Raw genomic sequence first — 20817 nt, forward strand, 5'->3', positions numbered from 1 at the left:
TTGGAATCTGGAAACAGACTAGACTTTGCCAAACAAGGTTGGGTGAGGAATCTTTGTTCTAGTTCCGTGTGGTTTAGCTTAGATTCGGGAACCAATCTCTGAAGTCCTCTCTGCCCAGCGACCCCCGTACACTAGCACCGCCCTACACACTAGGGACAATTTACAGAAGCCAATTAACCCACAAGCTCATACTTCTTTCGAAAGTAGGAGTAAACTGGAGCACCTGGAGAAAACCCACGAGGTCACAGGGAGAACGTGCAAACTCTGTACAGACAGCACCCGTAGTCAGGATCGAACCAGGGACTCTGGCGTTGAAAGGCAGCAACTCTACCGCTGCGACACTGTGCCACACAACTTAGTTAATACATTACCTATTTCTGCAATATTGACACCTAGTTGGCCGATGAAGAAAGGGATTGGAGTAACTTATGCCCTGGTATAGTTTAAGAATCACAGAGAACAGTACTGCACAGGCCATTCGGCCCACAATGTCCATGCTGAACACGATAGCAAGTTAAACTAATTTTAGTTTAGTTTAGAGACACAGCATGGAAACAGGCCCTTCAGCCCACCGGGTCCATGCCGACCAGCGATCCCACCTCATTAACACTATCCTGCACCCACTAGGGACAATTTTTACATTTACCAGGCCAATTAACATACAAACCTGTACGTCTTTGGAGCGTGGGAGGAAACCGAAGATCTCGGAGAAAACCCACGCAGGTCACGGGGAGAACGTGCAAACTCCGTACAGACAGCACCCGTAATCGGGATCGAACCCGGGTCTCCGGCGCTGCAGCGCTACCGCTGCGCCACCGTGACCGGCCTATTCTCCTCTGCCTGCACGTGATCAGTGTCCCTCCATTCCCTGCGTATCCACGTTCCTGTCTAAAATCATCGCAAAAACACCGCTATCGTATTTGCCTCCAACGCCTCCCCTAGCAGCGCGTTCCAGGCACCCACCATCACTCTGTGTACAGAAACACTTGCTCCACGCAGAGGCTTAGAATCACACAGCGTGGAAACAGGCCCTTCAGCCCAAAATGCCCATGCTGACCAACATGCCCCATCGTACACTTTTGGTCTCCAAATCTGAGGAAGGACATTCTTGCCATAGAGGGAGTGCAGAGACGGTTCACCAGACTGATTCCTGGGATGTCAGGACTGTCTTATGAAGAAAGACTGGATAGACTCGGTTTATACTCTCTAGAATTTAGGAGATTGAGAGGGGATCTTATAGAAACTTACAAAATTCTTAAGGGGTTGGACAGGCTAGATGCAGGAAGATTGCTCCCGATGTTGGGGAAGTCCAGGACAAGGGGTCACAGCTTAAGGATAAGGGGGAAATCCTTTAAAACCGAGATGAGAAGAACTTTTTTTCACGCAGACAGTGGTGAATCTCTGGAACTCTCTGCCACAGAGGGTAGTCGAGGCCAGTTCATTGGCTATATTTAAGAGGGAGTTAGATGTGGCCCTTGTGGCTAAGGGGATCAGAGGGTATGGAGAGAAGGCAGGTACAGGATACTGAGTTGGATGATCAGCCATGATCATATTGAATGGCGGTGCAGGCTCGAAGGGCCGAATGGCCTACTCCTGCCCCTAATTTCTATGTTTCTATGTTTCTATCTACACTAGTCCCACCTGCCTGCGTTTGGCCCACATCCCTTCAAACCTTACCACCCATGCACCTGTCCAAATGTCCTTTTAAATGCTGTTATAGTACGTGCCTCAACCACCTCCTCTGGCAGCTCGTTCCATGCACCCACCGCCTTCTGTGTGATAATATTGTGCCTCAGGGTCCCATTAAATTTGTACCATCTCCTTCAAGCTGCCCTCTCAGAACTAAAATCCAACAGTTTCCACAACATCCATGGCACAGAGAATATTCCACAAGCAGATTTTAGTAACAGCAAAAAAATATTTTGTTTCATAAACCACTTCTGATCGACCCCCTCAACCTTGTCTTAAACACTTTAACCCCCCCCCCCCCCCCCCCCCCCCCTCCCATTCCCACACTGACCTTTCTGTCCTGGGCCTCCTCCATTGTCATATATAATAACCATATAACCATATAACAATTACAGCACGGAAACAGGCCATCTCGGCCCTACAAGTCCGTGCCGAACAAATTTTTTTCCCCTTAGTCCCACCTGCCTGCACTCATACCATAACCCTCCATTCCCTTCTCATCCATATGCCTATCCAATTTATTTTTAAATGATACCAATGAACCTGCCTCCACCACTTCCACTGGAAGCTCATTCCACACCGCCACCACTCTATGCGTAAAGAAGTTCCCCCTCATATTACCCCTAAACTTCTGTCCCTTAATTCTGAAGTCATGTCCTCTTGTTTGAATCTTCCCTATTCTCAAAGGGAAAAGCTTGTCCACATCAACTCTGTCTATCCCTCTCATCATTTTAAAGACCTCTATCAGGTCCCCCCTTAACCTTCTGCGCTCCAGAGAATAAAGACCTAACATTCAACCTATCTCTGTAACTTAGTTGTTGAAACCCAGGCAACATTCTAGTAAATCTCCTCTGTACTCTCTCTATTTTGTTGACATCCTTCCTATAATTGGGCGACCAAAATTGTACACCATACTCCAGATTTGGTCTCACCAATGCCTTGTACAATTTTAACATTACATCCCAGCTTCTATACTCAATGCTCTGATTTATAAAGGCTAGCATACCAAAAGCTTTCTTTACCACCCTATCTATATGAGATTCCATCTTCAAGGAACTATGCACGGTTATACCCAGATCCCTCTGTTCAACTGCATTCTTCAATTCCCTACCATTTACCATGTAATTTACCATTGTCAGAGTGAGACCCAGCGCAAATTGAAGGAACAGCACCTCATATTTCACTTGGGCAGCTTACACCCCAGCGGTACGAACATTGACTCCTCCAACTTCAAGTAGCCCTTGCTTTCCCTCTCACTCTCACTAGAAGGATGAGGGGGAAGATCTTATAGAAACATATAAAATTATAAAAGGACTGGACAAGCTAGATGCAGGGAAAAATGTTCCCAATGTTGGGCGAGTCCAGAACCAGGGGCCACACAGTCTTAGAATAAAGGGGAGGTCATTTAAGACTGAGGTGAGAAAAAACTTTTTCACCCAGAGAGTTGTGAATTTGTGGAATTCCCTGCCACAGAGGGCAGTGGAGGCCAAGTCACTGGATGGATTTAAGAGAGAGTTAGATAGAGCTCTAGGGGCTAGTGGAGTCAAGGGATATGGGGGGAAGGCAGGTTATTGATAGGGGACGATCAGCCATGATCACATTGAATGGCGGTGCTGGCTTGAAGGGCTGAATGGCCTCCTCCTGCACCTTTTCTATGTCTCCATCCACTCCCCCTTCCCAGTTCTCCGACCAATCTGACTTGTCCTTGCTTGCATTTTATCTCTGTTTGCTTTGTTGTTTCCTTCTCCCAACAATAATCTTTTCTACACTTTCCTTGATCTGCATCCCCTTTGTCTAGTTTTCACACCTTACCCTTCCTTATCTCTGTATCTCCCTCACTCCTGACTCCCAGTCTGAAGAAGGGTCTCGACCCAAAAAGTCAGCCATTCCTTCTCTCCAGAGATGCTGCCTGTCCCGCTGAGTTACTCCAGCATTGTGTGTTTATCCCTGTCTGTTAGTGACACGTCAATGTTTCTCCAGAGCACACGCCCCAAGCACGCTCTGATCCAAAAATCCATGCGCAGGCACAATTATAGAAGAAGGTTCAGTTCAGTTCAGATCAGTTTCAGTTTAGTTTATTGTCACGTGTACCGAGGTACAGTGAACAGCTTTTGTTGCGTGCTAACCAGTCAGCGGAAAGACAATACATGATTACAATCGAGCCGTCCACAGTGTACAGATACATGATCAGGGAATAATGTTTAGTGCAAGGTAAAGTCAGTAACGGCCGATCAAGGATAGTCCAAGGGTCACCAATGAGGTAGATAGTAGTTCAGCACTGCTCTCTGGTTGTGTGTGGTAGGATGGTTCAGTTGCCTGATAACAGCTGGGAAGAAACTGCCCCTGAATCTGGAGGTGTGCGTTCGTTTTCACACTTCTGTACCTCTTGCCCGATGGGAGAGGGGGAGAAGAGGGAGTGGCCGGGGTGAGACTGGTCCTTGATGATGCTGCTGGCCTTGCCGAGGCAGCGTGAGGTGTAGATGGAGTCGATGGGAGGTGCTACACTTACCATGTAGTTCTTTGGGCAACAACATGAGAAACTTTAGAGCCTTTGGTAGTTAAACTATTCTGGGCGCCCATGTCCTGCCAAATGCACGTACTGTATTAGGATCGCGGTCATGTCCCCAAACAACAACAGCATTTGGCACCGTATATCACTAAGGAATTCTGACCTTTGAGAGGGACGTGTGTCCAAATATAGCTGACCTGGTGTTGATGGGAATGTCATCTCCCCCCCTTCCCCCAGCCCCCTGTCATTCCCTCCGATTCCACATGCCTGCCATCAACTCATAAGATCATAGGCGATAGGAGCAGAATTAGGCCATTCGGCCCATCAAGTCTATTCTGCCGTGTTTAAGAAGGAAACTGGAAAATCGAAGGTACACAAAAAAAGCTGGAGAAACTCAGCGGGTGCAGCAGCATCTATGGAGCGAAGGAAATAGGCAACGTTTCGGGTGCCATTCGATCATGGCTGATCTATCTCTCCCTCCTAACCCCATTCTCCTGCCTTCTCCCCATAACCCCTGACACCCGTACTAATCAAGAATCTATCCATCTCTGCCTTAAAATATATCCACTGACTTGTGGCCTCCAAAGAATCCCACAGATTCTCCGCCCTCTGGCTAAAGAAATTCCTCCTCATCTCTTTCCTAAAAGAACGGTCTTTAATTCTCAGGCTATGACCTGTGGTCCTAGACTCTCCCACTAGTGGAAACATCCTCTCCACATCCACACTATCCAAGTCTTACACGATATAAGTTTCAATGAGGTCCAGCCACTACAGGCCCAGTGCTGTCAAACGCGTGCTTTCATCACATGTTAACCTACTGATTCCTGGGATCTGGTAACTTTAACCAAAGCACAAGGTTTATGTGAACTTGCAAACTTCCACAGAAGCATCTTAGGAAGCACACTGCGTAGGAAGGAACAGCAGATGCTGGTTTACACCAAAGATAGACACAGAGTGCTGGAGTAACTCAGCGGGTCAGGCAGGCAGCATCTCCATAGGATAGGAATAGGTGACGTTTCGGGTCGAGACCCTTCTTCAGACTGAGAGTCAGGGGAGAGGGAATCTAGGGAATCTTTCTGTGGAAAGGTACAGAATGTATCATAGCTGGCACCCATGGCCAATTTCTTATACAAACTTACAAAATTCTTAAGGGGTTGGACAGGCTAGATGCAGGAAGATTGTTCCCGATGTTGGGGAAGTCCAGGACAAGGGGTCACAGCTTAAGGATAAGGGGGAAATCCTTTAAAACCGAGAGGAGGAGAACTTTTTTCACACAGAGAGTGGTGAATCTCTGGAACTCTCTGCCGCAGAGGGTAGTTGAGGCCACAGTTCATTGGCTATATTTAAGAGGGAGTTAGATGTGGCCCTTGTGGCTAAGGGGATCAGGGGGTATGGAGAGAAGGCAGGTACGGGATACTGAGTTGGATGATCAGCCATGATCATATTGAATGGCGGTGCAGGCTCGAAGGACCGAATGGCCTACTCCTGCACCTAATTTCTATGTTTCTATGTTTCTATGAGCCCACAATGATCCATTGTTGGCTGTGGAGGAGGTGATAACGAAGGGGTATGAAGAGTGAAGCTAGCAGGATGACTAGGGTGGGGGAGGGACAGAGAGCATAGTGCCGGGTAACATCACAGCTTGGTTTGGGGACAGCTCTGCCCAAAACAATAAGAGATCGCAGAGAGTTGTGGATGTGGCCCAGACTCCCCACCACTGACTCCATCTACACTTCACGCTGCCTCGGAAATGCAGTCGATATAATCAAAGACTTTCTCCCGCCCCGATCATTCCTTCTTCTCCCCACTCCCGTCCGGCAGAAGAGACAGAAAACGGCCGAACGCACTATGGGAACTTCACTCACCCCCCTGCAGGAACTATACAACAGGAGGTGCAACTCCAGAGCAAACAAAATCATGAGAGACCTCTTCCACCCCTGCAACGGACTGTTCCAGCCGCTACGGTCAGGCAAACGCCTCCGTTGCCATGCGGTGAGAACGGAGAGGTTGAGAAGGAGTTTCTTCCCAGAGGCAATTCGGACTGTAAACGCCTTTCTCACCAGGGACTAACTCTACAGAACGTTTTTCCTTCTATTATTTATTATGCAAAAGAATATGTGTGTTATGATTGTGTTTATAATTTGTTTGGTTGTTTTGTTGTTTGTCTTTTGCACAAAAGTCCGCGAGCATTGCCACTTTCATTTCTCTGCACATCTCGTATGTGTATGTGACAAATAAACTTGACTTGACTTGACTTGACTTGACTTGAAAGCACGCACCACCAGACTCAGGACCAGCTTCTTCCCATATAACCATATAACAATTACAGCATGGAAACAGGCCATCTCGGCCCTTCTAGTCCGTGCCGAACACTTACTCTCACCTAGTCCCATCTACCTGCACTCAGACCATAACCCTCCATTCCTTTCCCGTCCATATACCTATCCAATTTATTTTTAAATGATAGAAACATAGAAACATAGAAAATAGGTGCAGGAGTAGGCCATTCGGCCCTTCGAGCCTGCACCGTCATTCAATATGATCATGGCTGATCATCCAACTCAGTATCCTATCCCTGCCTTCTCTCCATACCCCCTGATCCCCTTAGCCACAAGGGCCACATCTAACTCCCTCTTAAATATAGCCAATGAACTGGCCTCAACTACCTTCTGTGGCAGAGAATTCCACAGAATGATAAAATTGAACCTGCCTCCTCCACTTCCACTGGAAGCTCATTCCACACCGCTACCACTCTCTGAGTAAAGAAGTCCCCCCTCATGTTACCCCTAAACTTCTGTCCCTTAATTCTGAAGTCATGTCCTCTTGTATGAATCTTCCCTACACTCAGTGGGAAAAGCTTATCCACGTCAACTCTGTCTATCCCTCTCATCATTTTAAAGACCTCTATCAAGTCCCCCCTTAAACCTCTGCGCTCCAAAGAATAAAGACCTAACTTGTTCAACCTTTCTCTGTAACTTAGTTGCTGAAACCCCGGCAACATTCTAGTAAATCTCCTCTGTACTCTCACTATTTTGAGAAACATATAAAATTATAAAAGAACTGGACAAGCTAAGTGCAGGAAAAATGTTCCCAATGTTGGGCGAGTCCAGAACCAGGGGCCACAGTATGGAATTCCCAGGGATTCCCATTTATGGAATTCCCTGCCACAGAGGGTAGTGGAATAGACGACGTTTCGGGCCGAGACCCTTCTCCTCGAAGGAATAGGCGACGTTTCGGGTCGAGACCCTTCCGGGTCTCGACCCGAAACGTCACCTATTCCTTCGCTCCATAGATGCTTAATATCTTAGAACCAGGGGCCACACAGTCTTAGAATAAAGGGGAGGTCATTTAAGACTGAGGTGAGAAAAAAACTTTTTCACCCAGAGAGTTGTGAATTTGTGGAATTCCCTGCCACAGAGGGCAGTGGAGGCCAAGTCACTGGATGGATTTAAGAGAGAGTTAGATAGAGCTCTAGGGGCTAGTGGAGTCAAGGGATATGTGGAGAAGGCAGGCATGGGTTATTGATAGGGGACGATCAGCCATGATCACATTGAATGGCGGTGCTGGCTCGAAGGGCCGAATGGCCTCCTCCTGCTCCTATTTTCTATGTTTCTAAACTACCAGATGTTGCAGCACTGGATGTCTCTCTGACATTCACTACCTGAGGAGGAGAAATTTGCGCCAACCACATACTGGATCGATCCAAGGCTTTGCCTTTGCAATCTGCCGCACACTCCGCTCCCTAGCCCCCCCCGTCCTAATCCCTCTCTCTGGCAACGGTCTCAAGCAGCAGCAGATTGCTCACAACCTTTGTGTCACATTTGACCCTGAGTTTCGAATCAGGTGTCGCTGCCGTGACCAGACCATCTGTCTCCCCTCTCCCTCTCCACACCATTATCCCGTTCACCAGCCACCGAAACCCCTCCGCTGTGCCTTTATTATCTCCGGGCCGGCCAATTCCCACGCGTGCAGCGCGGAAACAGGCCCCCTTTCAGCCCACCGCGGCCACGATGATCCATGGAGTCGACCATTCGTCCTTCGATATGATCATGGCTGATCATAGAAACATAGAAACATAGAAATTAGGTGCAGGAGTAGGCCATTCGGCCCTTCGAGCCTGCACCGCCATTCAATATGATCATGGCTGATCATCCAACTCAGTATCCTGTACCTGCCTTCTCTCCATACCCCCTGATCCCCTTAGCCACAAGGGCCACATCTAACTCCCTCTTAAATATAGCCAATGAACTGGCCTCAACTACCCTCTGCGGCAGAGATTTCCAGAGATTCGCCACTCTCTGTGTGAAAAAAGTTCTTCTCATCTCGGTTTTAAAGGATTTCCCCCTTATCCTTAAGCTGTGACCCCTTGTCCTGGACTTCCCCAACATCGGGAACAATCTTCCTGCATCTAGCCTGTCCAACCCCTTAAGAATTTTGTAAGTTTCTATAAGATCCCCTCTCAATCTCCTAAATTCTAGAGAGTCATCCAAAATCAGTACCCCGTTCTTGTTTTTCACCCCATAATGTTTAAGAAGGAACAGCAGATGCTGGAAAATCGAAGGTAGACAAAAATGTCGGAGAAACTCAGCGGGTGCGGCAGCATCTGTGGAGCGAAGGAAATAGGCAACGTTTCGGGACGAAACCCTTCTTCAGACTGATGCAGGGTGGGGGAGGGGGGGGCGAGAAAGAGAAAGGAGAAAGGAAGAGGAGGACAGCTGAGAAGGGGAGGAGACACCAAGGGCACCAAAAGCTTTTCCCACTGAGAGTAGGGAAGATTCAAACAAGGGGACATGACATGAGAATTAAGGGACTGAAGTTTAGGGGTAACATGAGGGGGAACTTCTTTACTCAGAGAGTGGTAGCTGTGTGGAATGAGCTTCCAGTGAAGGTGGTGGAGGCAGGTTTGTTTTTATCATTTAAAAATAAATTGGATAGTTATATGGATGGGAAGGGAATGGAGGGTTATGGTCTGAGCGCAGGTATATGGGACTAGGGGAGATTATGTGTTCGGCACGGACTAGAAGGGTCGAGATGGCCTGTTTCCGTGCTGTAATTGTTATATGGTTATATGTTATATGGTTACCAGAAATTGGAGAATTCAATGTTTATGCCGCTAGGGTGCAGGCTGCCCAAGCGGAATATGAGGCGCTGCTCCTCCAGCTTCCGCTGTTGCTCACTCTGGCCATGGAGGAGGCCCAGGACAGAGAGGTCGGATTCGGAATGGGAGGGGGAGTTGAAGTGCTGAGCCACCGGGAGATCAGGTTGGTTAATGCGGACCGAGCGGAGAGGTGTTGGGCCAAGCCGTTTTCCCCCCATAATCCCCTGTTTCCGTTAAAATGAAACGGAAGACATCTTTACGGAGTCGACATGTCGGACGAGAAGGGGACTGACGTATTCTCACCTGGGCTGTCGGCAATGAACCTGCAGGCCATGTGTGCAAGCGGGCACACAGCAAACATGCAGTTATCCCCGTTTGTCTCAATGAAGTCGTGTCTGGTTATTGCAGTCGGATCGATGTGATGTTCCCGGAAGGGCCTGATAAATGCCTAGCACACAAAATAAAAGGCAACACAACAGCTTAACCTTCACTGCACACTTTATACTGAAGTTGCATCTCACAGAAGATTAAACGCAAAATAGGTCAAGGTTGGATTGTCCCAAACATGCAAAAACATTACAAAAAAGAATTGCAAAGTTACAATAGAAACATAGAAACTAGGTGCAGGAGTAGGCCATTCGGCCCTTCGAGCCTGCACCGCCATTCAATATGATCATCCCCAATCAGTACCCCGTTCCTGCCTTCTCTCCATACCCCCTGATCCCTTTAGCCACAAGGGCCACATCTAACCCTCTTAAATATAGCCAATGAACTGTGGCCTCAACTACCTTCTGTGGCAGAGAATTCCACAGATTCACCACTCTCTGTGTGAAAAGTATTTTTCTCATCTTGGTCCTAAAAGATTTCCCCCTTATCCTTAAACTGTTACCCCTTGTTCTGGACTTCCCCAACATCGGGAACAATCTTCCTGCATCTAGCCTGTCCAACCCCTTAAGAATGTTGTAAGTTTCTATAAGATCCCCCCCTCAATCTTCTAAATTCTAGCGAGTACAAGCCTAGTCTATCCAGTCTTTCTTCATATGAAAGTCCCGCCATCCCAGGAATCAGTCTGGTGAACCTTCTCTGTACTCCCTCTATGGCAAGAATGGCTTTCCTCAGATTAGGAGACCAAAACTGTACGCAATACTCCAGGTGTGGTCTCACCAAGACCCTGTACAACTGCAGTAGAACCTCCCTGCTCTTATACTCGAATCCTTTTGCTATGAATGCTAACATGCCATTCGCTTTCTTCACTGCCTGCTGCACCTGCATGGCTACTTTCAACGACTGGTGTACCATGGCACCCAGGTCTCGTTGCATCTCCCCTTTTCCTAATCGGCCACCATTCAGCAATGGTGAATAATCTTTGGTGGGGCTGTTGTCCACTGCACCTGGTCTGTAATAAGTTCTGAGAGGATTAGTTAGCCAACAGCATAGAAGTGTTTAAGAAGGGACTGCAGATGCTGGAATTACGAAGGTAGACAAAAATGCTGGAGAAACTCAGCGGGTGCAGCAGCATCTATGGAGTGAAGGAAATAGGCAACGTTTCGGGACGAAACCCTTCCGGGTTTCGGCCCGAAACGTTACCTATTTCCTTCAGGGTTTCGGGCCGAAACGTTTGCCTATTTCCTTCGCTCCATAGATGCTGCTGCACCCGCTGAGTTTCTCCAGCACTTTTGTCTACCTTCGATATTCCAGCATCTGCAGTTCCTTCGTAAGCATTTGGTTTTGAATAAGTTTAATTTTACCAAGTGATCTATCTGAAGACCTTCTGTTGACAGTTTCTATTTCAAGTAGAATTAGCTGGAGCACTTACTTATTCCCGCTCATGAATTAGTGATGAGTCTGGCAACACTTATCATTAAAGCGCTTAAATACTTCACTGGCAGCAGAACCAGGTTGTACTTTTGTTCGTGATGAGGATGAGGGGGAGGAGGTGATGAATTAAATTTGGCCAGCGCTTCCAAGTCTGAATTATTGACATGAATTAAATGCCTGCATTTCATTTTCCTGATGCAACAAAAACCATCACCCAGTTAAACATCACAGGACTGCGCTACGGGTTCAGTTTCGCTTTGGGATACCACTCGGAAACAGGCCCTTCGGCCCGCCGAGTCCGCGCTGCCCGGCGACCGCCCGTTCACACTGGTCCTGTGCTATCCCACTTTCGAGTCCACTCCCTACACACTAGGGGACAATTTACAGTGGGCCAATCAAGGGCAGCACGGTGGCGCAGCGGTAGAGTTGCTGCCTAAAGCAACTAAAATCATGGGAGACCCCTTCCACCCCTGCAACGGACTGTTCCAGCCGCTACGGTCAGGCAAACGCCTCCGTTGCCATGCGGTGAGAACGGAGAGGTTGAGAAGGAGTTTCTTCCCAGAGGCAATTCGGACTGTAAACTCCTATCTCACCAGGGACTAACTCTACAGAACGTTTTTCCTTCCATTATTTATTATGTAAAAGAATATGTGTGTTATGATTGTGTTTATAATTTGTTTGGTTGTTTTGTTGTTTGTCTTTTGCACAAAAGTCCGCGAGCATTGCCACTTTCATTTCACTGCACATCTTGTATGTGTATGTGACAAATAAACTTGACTTGACTTGACTTGACTTAAAGGGCCGGTCCCGCACGAGCATGCGACTCCAAGCGGCAAGCGCGACCTAACGTGGTCGCTTGAGCCGTACGGCCTCGCGGGGCCGGTCCCACTTCGATCGCCGGAGCCGTATGGAATTGTGCGGAGCTGGTCCCGACATCGCGCGGGGCTCCAAAAAACTGACCGTGTTCAAAAATTCCGCGCGGCAACGGCCTGCCGGTCCGCAGCCGCCTCGACGCCGTACGCCCGTCAGACTTCGCTCGAACTTCACGTCACTCTCTCGACCTCCGTGTGCACGGCGTCGAGGCGGCTGCGGGCTTTAGGTCGCGCTTGCCGCATTAAGTCGCATGCTCGTGGGACAGGATCTTTACAACGCTTGCAGCGCCAGAGACCCCGGTTCGATCCCGACTACGGGTGCTGTCTGTACGGAGTTGGTACGTTCTTCCCGTGACCTGCGCGGGTTTTCTCCGAGATCTTCGGTTAATTGGCTTGGCATCAATGTCAATATTGTCCCCAGCGTGTGTAGGGGTAGTGTGTGAGTGCGGGGATAGCAGATCGGTGGGGACTCAGTGGGCCGAAGGGCCTGTTTGTTTCCAGGCTGTTTAGCTAAACTAAAACATCTAAACTGAAGGAGAAATGAGGGCAAGTAAACTGGATGGGAAAGTAGACAATAGACAATAGACAATAGACAATAGGTGCAGGAGGAGGCCATTCGGCCCTTCGAGCCAGCACCGCCATTCAATGTAATCAAGGGGTCACAGTTTAAGGATAAGGGGGTAATCTTTTAGGACCGAGATGAGAAAAACATTTTTCACACAGAGAGTGGTGAATCTGTGGAACTCTCTGCCACAGAGGGTAGTTGAGGCCACAGTTCATAGGCTATATTTAAGAGGGAGTTAGATGTGGCCCTTGTGGCTAAAGGGATCAGGGGATATGGAGAGAAGGCAGGTACAGGATACTGAGTTGGATGATCAGCCATGATCATATTGAATGGCGGTGCAGGCTCGAAGGGCCGAATGGCCTCTACTCCTGCACCTATTTTCTTTGTGTCTATGTTTCTATGATCATGGCTGACATCTTCATCTTGCGTGCGGCGTGCACAGCCTAAAGTTGTCGGACAACTTGTTCTATTTGATCTTATTTGATTGTGCACGCCAGGTTGATTGCATTCGTCGAAACAGGGAAGGTTGCAATCTCCCAACCCCATCATGGCTGATCATCCCCAATCAGTACCCAGTTCCTGCCTTCTCCCCGTATCCCTTGACTCTGCTATCTTTACGAGCTCTATCTAACTCTCTCTTGAAAGCCTCCAGAGAACCGGCCTCCGCAGAGAATTCCACAGACTCACAACTCTCTGTGTGAAAACGTGTTTCCTCATCTCCGTTCTAAATGGCCTAGCCCTTATTCTTAAACTGTGTGGGCCCTGGTTCTGGACTCCACCCCCCAACATCGGGAATGTGTTCCCTGCCTCCAGCGTGTCCTCATGTTTTTTTTTAATCCAAGCGACCTTCTCTCTCACCTTGCAGCTCCAAAATAGAGCACGCAACTCCTGCAACAATTCTATTTTAATGCATGTATTTACTTTTTAAATGTCACTATGATAAAGAGGTGGCGTTCTCCAAGGAAGTTCTCAGCTGGCCCCTTAAGATAATACGGAACACAAAATGTGATCCATCACGGCACAAAGGGCAAAACTAAAAGCAGAAACACATTGATGATGGAGGGGCAAGTCTAGCTAAATATGTTGAAAGGCAGAAGCGAAAAGTAGAATGTCAAATGGAGTGAGTGGCAATACGGACCAATGTTTATCCATGTGGAACCGTGACCTTTTGGACCGTGCTATCAGTGCCTCTGAGGAAGGGTCCCGACCCCGAGACGTCACCCATCCTTTTGCTCCAGAGATGCACCCACCTCTGAAGAGCAGTCCTGGACTTCTGTGTGGGAAGGAACTGCAGGCGCTGGTTTCAACCGAAGATGGACTGTACACACAATGCTGGAGTAACTCAGCGGGGCAGGCAGCATCTCTGGAGAGAAGTAACGGGTGACTTTTGGGGTCGAGACCCTTCTTCAGATTTCACCCCCGACCCGAAACGTCACCCATTCCTTCTCCCCAGAGATGCCGCTTGCCCCGCTGAGTTACTCTAAACTATATCTCTAAACTAAACTAAACTAATGTTGCCACCAACAATTGCGTCACAGAATGATACAGCATGGGAACAGGCCCTTCAGTCCACGGTTTCAACCGAAGATGGACTATCTGCCACTATCTATTTGTCTCATCCTTTGCGTTTGGCCCATATCTCTGGAGAGAACTACCTCTATCAAGTTGGGTCGTGATTTTTTCTTCAGCATTTGTGCGAGTGTCCGTCAAACATTCCTTCTCCTCAAGGCACAGAGCCCTGCTGAGTTACTCGCAGCAAGTGGGCAGCCTCTGTGGAGGGAAGGGACAGGTGATGTTTTGGGTCGGGTCACTTCTTCAGTTCAAAGAGGGCTCCCGATCCGAACCGTCATCCAATCTGGTTGTTTCCTCCCTCCCATTACTAGTGTTATTATTCCTTGGATCTGCATCTAGTCAATAGACAATAGACAATAGGAGCAGGAGTAGGCCATTCGGCCCTTCGAGCCAGCACCGCCATTCAATGTGATCATGGCTGATCATCCCCAATCAGTACCCCGTTCCTGCCTTCTCCCCATATCCCCTGACTCTGTTATTTTTAAGAGCCCTATCTAGCTCTCTCTTGAAAGCATCCAGAGAACCGGCCTCCACCGCCCTCTGAGGCAGAGAATTCCAGTCCTGAGCTACTATCTACCTCATTGGTGACCCTCGGACTATCTCTGATCGGACATTGCTGGCTTTACCTAGCACTAAACGTTATTCCCTCACCATGTATCTGTACTCTGTGGACGGCTCGATTGTAATAGAAACATAGAAACATAGAAAATAGGTGCAGGAGTAGGCCATTCGGCCCTTCGAGCCTGCACCGCCATTCAATATGATCATGGCTGATCATCCAACTCAGTATCCCATACCTGCCTTCTCTCCATACCCCCTGATCCCTTTAGCTACAAGGGCCACATCTAACTCCCTCTTAAATCTAGCCAATGAACTGTGGCCTCAACTACCTTCTGTGGCAGAGAATTCCACAGATTCACCACTCTCTGTGTAAAAAATGATTTTCTCATCTCGGTCCTAAAAGACTTCCCTCTTATCCTTAAACTGTGTGTGGCCCCTAGTTCTGGACTTCCCCAACATCGGGAACAATCTTCCTGCATCTAGCCTGTCCAACCCCTTAAGAATTTTGTAAGTTTCTATAAGATCCCCCCTCAATCTTCTGAATTCCAGTGAGCTAATCATGTATTGTCTCTCTGGGCTGACTGGTTAGCACGCAACAACAGCTTTTCACTGTACCCTCGGTACACGTGACAATAAACTCAACTGAACTGCCCGACCCGCTGAGTTTTTCCAGCGCTTGGCGTCTATTTTCAGTGCCGAAGATGGGAGAATTTTCCGGGAAGCCAGCTTCTTCAGGCTGAAGAAACCTCGTTATGCCAGGAGTCACAAGACAAATGTCCCTGTGTTGAAGCCCAAGGCACTTCCAGTCCGGGAGGACATTAATCTGCTCAGTAAACAAGCCCGGCGTCAAATGTTGAAAATTACTATCTCAAATCCCAATGCCAATGCAGCAATGACTGCAGCATTTAGATAATTGAAAGAAAGTTATGAAACAATAATAAAAAAAAGCAAGATGCCTTCCCCAACATCGAGCCAAGCCCCGCACATCATGTTACAAATTGTCTTGCCATGGGATCCATGCAAAGCAACAAATCTCTGAAGGGAACGGCTTAGTGCAGATAGAGGAAAATAAGGCTCTTAAATGTGTCCCAATCCTCGCAAGCTGCAGGATGAGAACAGCAATGTATTTATTCAACGTTTCAACGCAACTGTCCAAATCTTGCCAACGCGATGTCACAACAAGAAACTTTCATCTCATCTTTACCACTCATCTGCAATCTTAAAATCTTCGCTGGAGGCACAAGGAACTGCAGATGCTGGTTTGCAACAACAAAAAAAAGGCACAAAGTGCTGGAGTAACTCAGCGGGTAAGACGACATCCGAAGGACATGGACAGGTGACGTTTCGGGTTGGGACCCTTCTTCAGACCTCTAGGCTATTTTCATCATGGATTTACTGTTGAAGATTGAAACATAGAAAACATAGAAATTAGGTGCAGGAGTAGGCCATTCGGCCCTTCGAGCCTGCACCGCCATTCAATATGATCATGGCTGATCATCCAACTCAGTATCCCGTACCTGCCTTCTCTCCATACCCTCTGATCCCCTTGTCCACAAGGGCCACATCTAACTCCTTCTTAAATATAGCCAATGAACTGGCCTCAACTACCCTCTGTGGCAGAGAGTTCCAGAGATTCACCACTCTCTGTGTGAAAAAAAGTTCTCCTCATCCCGGTTTTAAAGGATTTCCCCCTTATCCTTAAGCTGTGACCCCTTGTCCTGGACTTCCCGAACATCGGGAACAATCTTCCTGCATCTAGCTTTCATAATGCTATCATTGCTATCATAACACTCATAACGCCCATAATGTGTTCATGAAATAACATTAGGAAAATAATTCTCAGCTGCAGTCTATTTTCTCAGTGCGATAAATAGATTATAGAGTCATAGAGTGATACAGCATGGAAACAGGCACTTCAGCTCAACTTGCCCACACCGGCCAACATGTCCCATCGACACTAGTCCCACCTCCCTGCATTTGACTAATATCCCCTGACTCCTCTATCTTTAAGAGCCCTATCTAGCTCTGTCTTGAAACTATCCAGAGAACCGGCCTCCGCCGCCCTCTGAGGCAGAGAATTCCACAGACGCACATTTGAATGGCGGTGCTGGCACGAAGGGCCGAATGGCCTACTCCTGCACCTATTTTCTAGTCTCTAAAGGGGCTGTCCCACTTGGGCGACCTAATTGGCGAGTTTAGAAGAGTTTAGGAGAGTTGAAAAAATGGCATGTTGAAGACCTCCTTCAACTATGTTGAAGACCAGCTACAACTAGCTACAACTAACTTCGGGAAAATTGGACACTGAATAGTGGTGAGTGAAGACGACCTCCTTCGACCTCCCTTCGACTATGATGAAGACTATCTACGACTACCTTCGACTACCCTCGATTACCTATGACTAACTTGCCGACCTACTACGACTAAACCTACGAGTAAAACAAGTATCGATTTTTTTCCATGGCGACCATTTTTTACTCGTGGGCATTTTTCAACATGTTGAAAAAAACATGCCACGACCTAGCTGAGGCCTCGAGTACGCGGGGACCACTCTCGAGCATGAAGGAGAGTTACGAAGACCTCCTACAAACTTGTATCAATAGTATCAATCAAGAGTCAATTTAATTGTCATTTGGACCCCTGGAGGTCCAAATGAAATGCCGTTTCTGCAGCCATACATTACACACAAATAGACCCCAGACACAACATAATTTACATTTTACATAAACATCCATCACATCGCTGTGATGGAAGGCCAAAAAAAAATTATCTCTCCACTACACTCTCCCCCCCCCCCGATGTCAGAGTCAAAGTCAAAGCCCCCGGCTGGCGATGGCGATTGTCCCGCGGCCATTAAAGCCACGCCGGGTGGTGCAAGGTCGCACACCGGGTCTTGGTGTTGGAGCCCCCGGCGTGCGTTCGCAGTGTCCCGCGGCCATTCCAAGCCGCGCGGGGCAATGGTGTTAGGCCCCGCTCCAGGAGCTCTTCGACCCCGCAACTCGGGCGGGAGAAGTCGCCGTTGCGAGAGCCCTGACAAGCGGTCTCCCTCCAGGGACCCGCGGGCTCCCGGTGCCGCCGTCCGCAGACCCGCAGTAGCAGCCTCCGCATCAGCAGCAGCAGCGGCAGCAGCAGCAGCAGCAGCAGCAGCAGCAGCAGCGCTCCACCCGCTCTGGGCTCGGCCAGCTCCGCGACGGTGAGGTGTGTCGACCATGCTGCGAGTATGAGTCGAGGGCGAACTCGCCAGAACTCGCGGATTAGGTCTCCCAAGTGGGACAGGCCCCTTAACTCTACCGCTGTGTCATAGAATCTCACCGGTACCTGGAATACAAACTCCTTCTCCCACACAAGGCTCTATGCTTTGAAACGTCACATATAAAGAAAGACCTCGTTCCGTAACTAATGCCCTTTACCTTCAAGCTTTTGTAATGTTCAGCTACCAGGTACCCAGAGCTGCAAATAACTGCTCTCCAAAGCACTAATTGATTTAATTCTCCTGCAGATCAGCAATTAGCTTGCACCAGTCAGATCCAACATGTGAATATGTGTCAGGTACCAACCCTCTCCAGAACACGGCAATTTATCAAATCATTTGCCAGCAACAATCCGAGCGTCTGGAAGATATCGGGAAGGAAGCCCGCAGTAGAATCTCCCCCCTGCCTCACAGCGCCAGAGACCCGGGTTCGATCCTGACCTTGGGCGCTCTCTGTGGGGAGTTTGCACGTTCCCCCAGGTTTCCCCCGGGCGCTTCTGATTTCCTCCCACCCATCCCAAACACATGCGGGTTTGTAGGTTAATTAAGCCTCTGAAAATTGTTCCCGAGTGTGTGGGGACTGGATGGCAGAGTGGGATCGACAATAGACAATGGACAATAGGTGCAGGAGGAGGCCATTCGGCCCTTCGAGCCAGCACCATTCGCCATTCATTGTGATCATGGCTGATCGTCCCCTATCAGTAACCCGTGCCTGCCTTCTCCCCATATCCCCTGACTCCACCAGCCCCTAGAGCTCTATCTAACTCTCTCTTAATTCCATCCAGTGACTTGGCCTCCACTGCCCACTGCCCAAGGCTTTTTCTCACCTCAGTCTTAAATGACCTCCCCTTTATTCTAAGATATTAAGCATCTATGGAACGAAGGAATAGGTGACGTTTCGGGTCGAGACCCGGAAGGGTCTCGACCCGAAACGTCGCCTAATCCTTCGAGAAGGGTCTCGACCCGAAACGTCGCCTATTCCACTAGCTCTGTGGCAGGGAATTCCATAAATTCACAACTCTCTGGGTGAAAAAGTTTTTTCTCACCTCAGTCTTAAATGACCTCCCCTTTATTCTAAAGACTGTGTGTGGCCCCTGGTTCTGGACTCGCCCAACATTGGGAACATTTTTCCTGCATCTAGCTTGTCCAGTCCTTTTGATAATAATTTTATATGTTCCTATAAGATTTCTCCCCCTCATAGAAACATAGAAACATAGAAATTAGGTGCAGCAGTAGGCCATTCGGCCCTTCGAGCCTGCACCGCCATTCAATATGATCATGGCTGATCATCCAACTCAGTATCCCGTATCTGCCTTCTCTCCACACCCCCTGATCCCCTTAGCCACAAGGGCCACATCTAACTCCCTCTTAAATATAGCCAATGAACTGGCCTCAACTACCCTGGCCTCAAAATCCTTCTAAACTCAAGTGAATACAAGCCTAGTCGTTTCAATCTTTCCTCATTTGACAGTCCCGCCATCCCAAGGATCAATTTCGTCACATAGGCTTTGGGGATTCTCTGCAAATCTGTGCCACAGAGGCGGTGCCAGTGCATTGGGTTGGTCGCTGGTCGAGTTAATGTGGACCTTGTCTAAAACTACAAGGATATTTCATGTTGCAAGTACGGGAAAATTGCTGGAGATCAGCCATGCGGGTGCAGCAGCATCTAGGCTCGAAGGGAAATAGGCAGCGTTCCGGGCCGAAACCCTTCTTCAGACCCTTCTTGAAATTTCCAGCATCTGCAGTTCCTTCTTGAACCATAGATGCTGCTGCACCCGCTGAGGTTCTCCAGCAATTTTGTGTACCTTCGATTTTCCAGCATCTGAGTCAGAGAGTCAGAGTCAATTTAATTGTCATTTGGACCCCTAGAGGTCCAAACGAAATGCCGTTTCTGCAGCCATACAATACACACAAATAGACCCCAGACACAACATAATTACATTTTTACATAAACATCCATCACATAGCTGTGATGGAAGGCTAAAAGGAATCTGCAGTTCCTTCTTGAACAACATGTTTCATGTTGCAAATAGTTTTGTATAATTCAAAGGGCGGTGGGCTTGTGGAACGAGCTGCCAGAGGAGGTGGAGGTTGAGGCTGGGACTATCCCAACGTTTAATGAACAGTTCGACAGGTACATGGATAGGACAGGTCTTGGAGGGATATGGACCAAGCGCAGGCAGGCAGGTGGGACTAGTGTAGCTGGGACATGTTGGTCGGCGTGGGCAAGTTGGGCCGAAGGGCCTGTTTCCACGCTGTATCACTCTGTTACCTACAGAAAAAAGGTGTTACCGGGTTAGTTAAAAACTTATTTGGTAATTAAGGGGGTCAAAGGTCCCCCTTCCCCACCCCATGCACTGGGCCCAGCGATATTAGATTGAATTTCTGCTCATTGAGCTGGTGTTGGTTTCAGCTGCAGTCAAGGCCTGTAATGTACACCACCACCTCCTGCATGTGAGGCCGTGCGCTGGGGACTCTCCGACAGGAGTGAGGAGTGAAGATTAGTCCCCCGGTGAACTTTGCTTCATTTCTCTTCTCCATTCCCCCTCCCCTTCTCCGCACCAAAAGGTCTCTAGCTTTGGGGAATCCAAACCCAGCCTTCGCTTATGTAAACATTTCTCTTCTCTCTCTCTCTCTCTCTGTCTCTCCTTGGAAAATTAATTAGTCGCCTCAGCTGCGCGGTAAACCTTCGCCCTGACGGGCCGGGAGGGAAACTTGATCGCACCCTCCGTGGAAGCAGAATCCCCTCTGGAGGGGGTGGAGAAGCCAGGAGTCCGCCCGCTGCCTCAGCTGCCACTTGCTCAAAGAAACATTCCTTTCTCAGCTATTTGCCTCTCATACCCCCCCCCCCCCCCCCCCCCCCCCCCCCCCCCGGGCCTCATTGCT

The 20817-nt window shown here is 48.6% G+C and overlaps 1 protein-coding gene across 2 annotated transcripts in view; it reads right to left on the minus strand.

The window, feature by feature from the left end:
• Nucleotides 1-20817, minus strand: part of LOC129705022 (plasmanylethanolamine desaturase-like) — a 135899-nt gene that overhangs the window by 37368 nt on the left and 77714 nt on the right. For both annotated transcript variants that reach the window (XM_055648395.1, XM_055648396.1), the window contains exon 4: nt 9600-9744. In XM_055648395.1, the coding sequence (XP_055504370.1) occupies nt 9600-9744 (145 nt within the window). The remainder of the gene's footprint in view (nt 1-9599; nt 9745-20817) is intronic.

This window comes from Leucoraja erinacea, chromosome 17, assembly GCF_028641065.1.
Source record: "Leucoraja erinacea ecotype New England chromosome 17, Leri_hhj_1, whole genome shotgun sequence".
NCBI classification, from domain to species: Eukaryota; Metazoa; Chordata; class Chondrichthyes; order Rajiformes; family Rajidae; genus Leucoraja; species Leucoraja erinaceus.